General features: G+C 50.3%; 1 protein-coding gene across 1 annotated transcript in view; it reads left to right on the top strand.

Moving 5' to 3' along the window:
- Positions 1-3,012: 3,012 nt before the first annotated feature.
- PELI2 (pellino E3 ubiquitin protein ligase family member 2) overlaps positions 3,013-6,000 on the top strand; it is a 130,442-nt gene continuing 127,454 nt past the window's right edge. The window contains exon 1 of the mRNA XM_048852361.2: positions 3,013-3,220. Within this exon, the coding sequence (XP_048708318.1) occupies positions 3,144-3,220 (77 nt within the window). The 5' untranslated portion in view covers positions 3,013-3,143. The remainder of the gene's footprint in view (positions 3,221-6,000) is intronic.

Genomic DNA, 6,000 nt, shown 5'->3' with positions numbered 1-6,000 from the left:
CTATAGGTGCATGACCTTTGTAGGTGAAAAAGGAGTGAGTAAAATAAAATAAAATGGAAGCCATCATGAGGCTGGCTGAAAAATCTGACTCACTGGGCTGAATTCTCAAGTATGGCCAAGCTCTGATTGGTGCAGGACCCAAGGTGGGGATGGGACAAGTATGACCTTATACCACCTTTATGCTCCCCAGATCCTGCAGCTGACTGGGCCACCCAACACTCGTCGGAGCAGCATCAGAGTTGGTCTAACGTCCACTGGCTGGTGGTGGCTCCTTAAGGGCTTATTACAGCAGCCGGGGATTGCAGGAGTGCTGCAGTGCTTTAGCTATGCCCTCTTCAGGCACTCTACATCGTGGGAACCTCAGTGGGTTGTTTAAGGCAGCTTGGCATTCCTTTTGCACCACTGGAGCAAAAGAGTCATAGCAGGAGCCATGATCTGGTGTAGTAAGGTTCACTTATTTATACTAATGACCTACTGTGCTATAACCCCTCTAGTTTTGAGTAATGTGGCTACTCTTTAACCATGATTTTCAAAGTTCCCCACCATCCAACCTTAAGTTCCCTCCCCAGGATTTCACCATTGTCTTTGGAGAGGCCTCCTGCAGACTATAGAATAGTTGCTATGCTCCTTTCCCGGAAAGGCAGAAGAAATGGACAGCATCCATTCCTATTGCCTGCAGTGGGACTCATTCATAATCTGATCACTGGCTTTTATGGAAGATATTTTTTTAAAAAAAGGAAAGTTTGAAGGTATTAAAAAACACCCCCAAACCCAACTCTCTAAAGAGAAAAAACTCAGAAGCTCAGGATCGTTGTAACGTCTGCACACATCAAATGGAGCATAAATGTCTGCAAAGTGGAAACATGGACTTTTAAACAGTTTTTCTTTAAACTGCCCTTTAATTTTTTTTAAGCATAAAACAAGAGCTGCTTGAAGAACAAAAGCATGGGATGCTTTTTAAGCCTTTAGAAGATGAAACCAAGCATAAGTGGCTGGAAATGTGGACTTTAAAGTTGCCGATAACTAAAATCCTGAATAGTGTTTCCTTCATCCCACCACCAAACACAACAATAAAAAGACTTTTTGGGAAAAATCTCATAGCTGCCAGTGCTAACATTTAGGAAATTAAAGGCAATGAACATTGGCTTATTCATTAATTTATCCACCCAATGAGTGTCCAGCCAATTGTGTGCTACTGAGTAATGTCCTGTGCAGTGCAGTGAATATGGTGCAGTGAATATGGTCAGTGTGACCATGTCTCCCTGCCGTAATATCATCATTACTGCTGCCCTTAATGTGTACACTTCTTGGGAAGCGGGGGAAGGGGGTAGTAAAGAGGGAAGCTTTAAAAGAAAGTTGTTACTACTCGTGAAACTGAATGAAAATGTTGAATGTGCTTCTGTTCATGGATGGCCCCCTAATGTAATGGATTTGTCCTTGACAATTTTGGAGGATTCCGTTGTTGGTCTTGAATGCTTCTAGCTGGGAGCTCCCACCTTTAAACAGCTCCAGGCCCTGCTTGCAGGGGTGGGAGGGACTGAGATTCAGAATCTGAATGTAGTGGCTCAGACCCCTCTCTGTTAGAAAACAGGAATAAATAAAAAATGGACAGAACTAGTTATACCCCCTAGTGCTAATGCTGGCTGTCTAGTTTCAGAAGAGGGAAGGAGTACTTGTGGCACCTTAGAGACTAACCAATTTATTTGAGCATAAGCTTTCGTGAGCTACAGCTCACTTCATCAGAAGAGGGGAGCTCTTCTGTTCTCCAGCACTTGCATATAACATGCAGCTAGTGATCTAGCTGGGTTGCTGTGCTGGTCGCCTGAATTCCCCACTCTGGGTTGTGATGATGGTAAACTGGAATCCCTGCTTTGAAAGAATAATCTAAAACCTTTTGCTCTGGTTGGCTCTGCCAGCAATAGAATTCCTGCTCCAGATCACTTTTGCACCTGAAATGTAGAGTTCCCTGTTCTGTGTAGTTACGCTTGCAATATAGATCCCCTTCTCTGGATAGCTGCACCATCAATCTACAACCCCTGACATGGATGGGCTGTTGCTCATATGGAATCCTGCCCAGATTGGTTGTGCTGGCCATCTGGAAGCAGTGCTCTGGCTGGTCTAGAAGCCACCACTCTGACTGGACAGGAAGGTGTCAGTGATCTGTAACCCACTGCTAGTTGCGATGTAGTTGCTGGGGACCTAGAACCTCAGCTCTGGTGTGGGATGGAGGGGACGCTGACCTCAAACTCCTGCCGCGGTGTGCGGGTGGGAAGGGAATGCAGATGGAGAACAGCTGTTCCGGTGTGGGTGAAGAGGGCGCTGGTCGGGAACACCCGCTGGGGTGCGTTGTGACCTGAATGCGGAGCGAGAACCCCTGCTCTGACAGGCTGGGACTTGGGAGCGATGCCAGCCCAGAGCCCGTGCTCTGGCACGGGTGGGGGGCATAATGACCCCGGTCACCCTGGCGTGGAGCACAGCGCCTGCCAGTCTCACACCCATGCCCTGGTGTGGGGCGATGGGGGAGGGGGTGGGTGTTGATCTAGAACACAACTCCAGCGTCAGGTGGACCGACTGCCGAGCTAGAACCCGCCGCCGATCTAGAGCCCCGCCAACCTGCCCCTCTCCCTGGCTGGCGAGGCTCTAGAACCTGGTACGCGGGGCCGATCTAGAGCCCCATGCTCCGGAGGCCGGGGCTCGAGCCCCGTTCGTCCCCTCTGCGAGCGGCAGTGGTTCGCGGCGGGCAGGCGGGGGAGCGTCGGCTAAAGCCAGCGGCCCCTTTAAGAGCTGCCCCGTCTGCTTACTCTATGTTTACATAACAGAGCGGGCTGTACCACTGCGGTCCCCGGAGGGGGGGAGGGAAAGCCGAGACGGGCGGCTAAAGGGTGACTCCCTCCCCCCGCCCGCGGGCAGCGCGTGGGTTGGGGGGGGGGAGGCGACGGGGAGCTGGGCCAGCCACAACGCTGCACCTCCCCCCCCCCCGCCGCCTGATGCGAGTTGGTACCTCCCCCCTCCCCGTCGGCATTAGTGGCTGTTGTCGGGCGCTCGCGGGCTCAGTGCGGGGCGCAGCGCGGAGCCGGCTACGGTCTCCCCCCTTCACCTCCCGATGGGATTGTAGCGGCGGCGGCAGCAGCGGCGGCGGCCCCATGTTTTCCCCCAGCCAGGAGGAGCACTGCGCCCCCAACAAGGAGCCCGTCAAGTACGGGGAGCTGGTGGTGCTGGGGTGAGTGAGGGGGGGTCGGCCCCCGAGGGGGCGGCCGGGGGGGGCATCCGAGGGGGCGGGGCAGTGAGTGGGATCCTGAGGGGAGAAGGGCGGGGGCGGGATCCTGAGGGGCAGCTCGGTGGGCGAGCTGAGGGGGGAACCGCGGGGGGGGGGGGGGAGCGGGTTCCTGAACGCGCGCGCGGCGGGGGGGGGGGGAAGAGAGAGTCGAGGCGGGGGGGGGTCAAACGTCTCAGGGAGGGAATCTGTGAGTGGGGGGGGGAATGAGGATCAGGTCCCCGTGAGGACGCTGAGGGGGATCGCGATGCTGAGGGGGGAGGGGCTGAGGGGGAGACGCCGGGGGGGGGGGATTCCCCCTTCGCCCCCCGCCCTCCGGGGGATGGCGCAGGGATCTTTGTCTCCTGTTGGGCTGTGAAGGTGAAACTCTAGGGGGCAGGAAGCTTCCCCCACCCCGTGCCCCAGCTCTGGGCTGCTCGTGGAGGGGCTGGGGCTGGGGCTGGGGGGGGGGGGGGGGGAGCTGGATGTGCGGGTGAGGGGAACGCTTCCCGGCTCGCCTGGGGGATGATCTCTACGGGCAGGGCAGGGCTGGCTCTGGTGTTGCCCTGGTGTTGCTGCTGGGCTGGTGCATTGCCTCTTCCTGCTCCAGATCCGAGGCACAACTTCCATTGGAGTGAGTGTGTGTGTGTGTGAGTGATCCGTGCCCCCGCGTAACTAAAGCGCATGCAGTTCCCCGGGAGCTGGCAGCCTCTCAGTCTGTCGGTCTGTCTCCCATTAGCCTAATGCGGATTTGTGGGACGGATTTACACTTCCAGCTTGGCTCAGGCAAGGGCCTGCTATGGATGGTTAGGGATCATGACTGAGCTGGTGCCGTGGACCCTGTTTCTCAGGGGAGCTGGCCACGGTGTGCTGAGCTGTGGGGCCTGCACTGCTGGGAAGGTAGCAGCATGTTTGTGTCCCCATGGCACTGGAGCTGCTGTAGATGGCACCCGAGCAAAGCTAGCTCTCCCTCAGCAAACACGCAAAGTTCCTAAGCATGCAGCATGACGAGTGCAAAGATATACACGTCCCCACCCCCACACCAAAGTTCCTAAACACTGATTATGGAGTGTGCGAAGAGATCTTGCTTACCTTTCTCTGTGCAATCTGCAGTTTGTAGGTGGAGATTGCATGCAATCATTACACTTCAACAATTAAAAGCTTCCCTTCAGTTGCTTAGATTTTCTAGTGGCACCTTTGTTCATATGATAGACGTTGTCCCTCTCTTCCAGATTGCAGGGGAGATGATGAAATTAGGGGAGGAGGAAGAGGCATTTACTTACATTCAAATTCGTAGTGGAAATGTGTATTTTTTCAGCTTGATATGGATCTTAAAGTAATCGCCTTGGTATTAATGTTCCTGCCCTGCTGTTAGAGCTTGAAGCTTTTCTGTTGAACATCATAGAAGCTACTGATGAACATAAGGCATGTAAGCCTTATTCACTGAGTGCCCCAGAGAACCCTGTAAGATGCATAAGTTTACAGTTATAAAAATTAAATGCATGTTCAGCAAAGGGGGAACATTTTTAGCAAATAAATACATAAAGTTTTAAAACTGACCATGAGGCAGAGTTCCTGAACAATTACTGTATTAATAATTTGCCTCCCCCACTACAAATATGTTAAATGCTTACTAGAATGAAGTAGAAAGCCTTAATCATTTTTAGACTAACTATCTCTTATGAAAAGCAATTAATTGGATTTTAAAATCCAACAGAAAGGAAAAGCCTTTTAATCTTGCTCTTGTAAGTGTCTATGTCCTATGGGGTGGTTTTTAAAGTGACACGAAATGTGTGTGTGGCGACAAGAATAATATAGCAAGACATAGTTACTATGGAGTGGAGTTCAGAAGTGAGCTGTAGCTCAAGAAAGCTTATGCTCAAATAAACTGGTTAGTCTCTAAGGTGCCACAAGTCCTCCTTTTCTTACTGCTGTAAATGCAATTACAAATCTTTGAAAAGTGTAAATTGTAGAAAAGCTGTTTATTGCAGCAGTTTCAGTTGGAAAACTCCTTGTCTAGTTGTTAAGAGCAGGAAAAGGTGTACTGGTGGTGGTGGTGTGGTGAGAATGGAGGATAACTTTAGCTGTGAAACAGTTTGTGTCTCTCACTGTAGAACCATAGTGCCCTGTTAAATCTTTAATTAAATTATATTGTATACATTGATGATGTGCTACAGATGCTTTTGTGTTCAGCTGGGAACACATTCCCCTTTCTGCTGCTTTGCTATATTTAGCAGTATTTGGGGAGTGCATAAGTGTAAAACATTTGGCTCTGAACTTAATTCGGTAGATTCTGTTCTGCTTTTTAAATAATAGAATGTGATGATCTTATTGATTGATATAAGCAAATGTCTCCTCCTTTAGTGCCATGCATTTATATTTAATATGAAACTTATAGTAATGAGATTTTCAGTAAACATAAAATTGGTTTGAATAGGTTAGGACACATCCTGTTTTCTGCTTTCCAAATGTTCTGAGGTGTTTCTATACAAACTGAACATTCTTATGCCCTTTTTACAAGATGCTAACATCTATGCACTACATTGATTCTAATGTAACAAGGGCCTGTCCACACAACAGAGTTTACTCAGGTGTGTAACTCTTCTAATTTGGTAGTGCCTTAGCTGTGTCTTGGCATGTTTAGATTTGCCTTTGTTGACTACTTCAAACCATGTTAAAACACATCAACGTTATTTAGTAGACTAATGGTGTGGGGATGGGACAAAGCTAGGAAACAAAATTACTCC

Source organism: Caretta caretta, chromosome 6, assembly GCF_965140235.1.
Source record: "Caretta caretta isolate rCarCar2 chromosome 6, rCarCar1.hap1, whole genome shotgun sequence".
In the NCBI taxonomy this organism is placed as follows: Eukaryota; Metazoa; Chordata; order Testudines; family Cheloniidae; genus Caretta; species Caretta caretta.
This window is presented reverse-complemented; position numbering and strand designations above follow the sequence as displayed.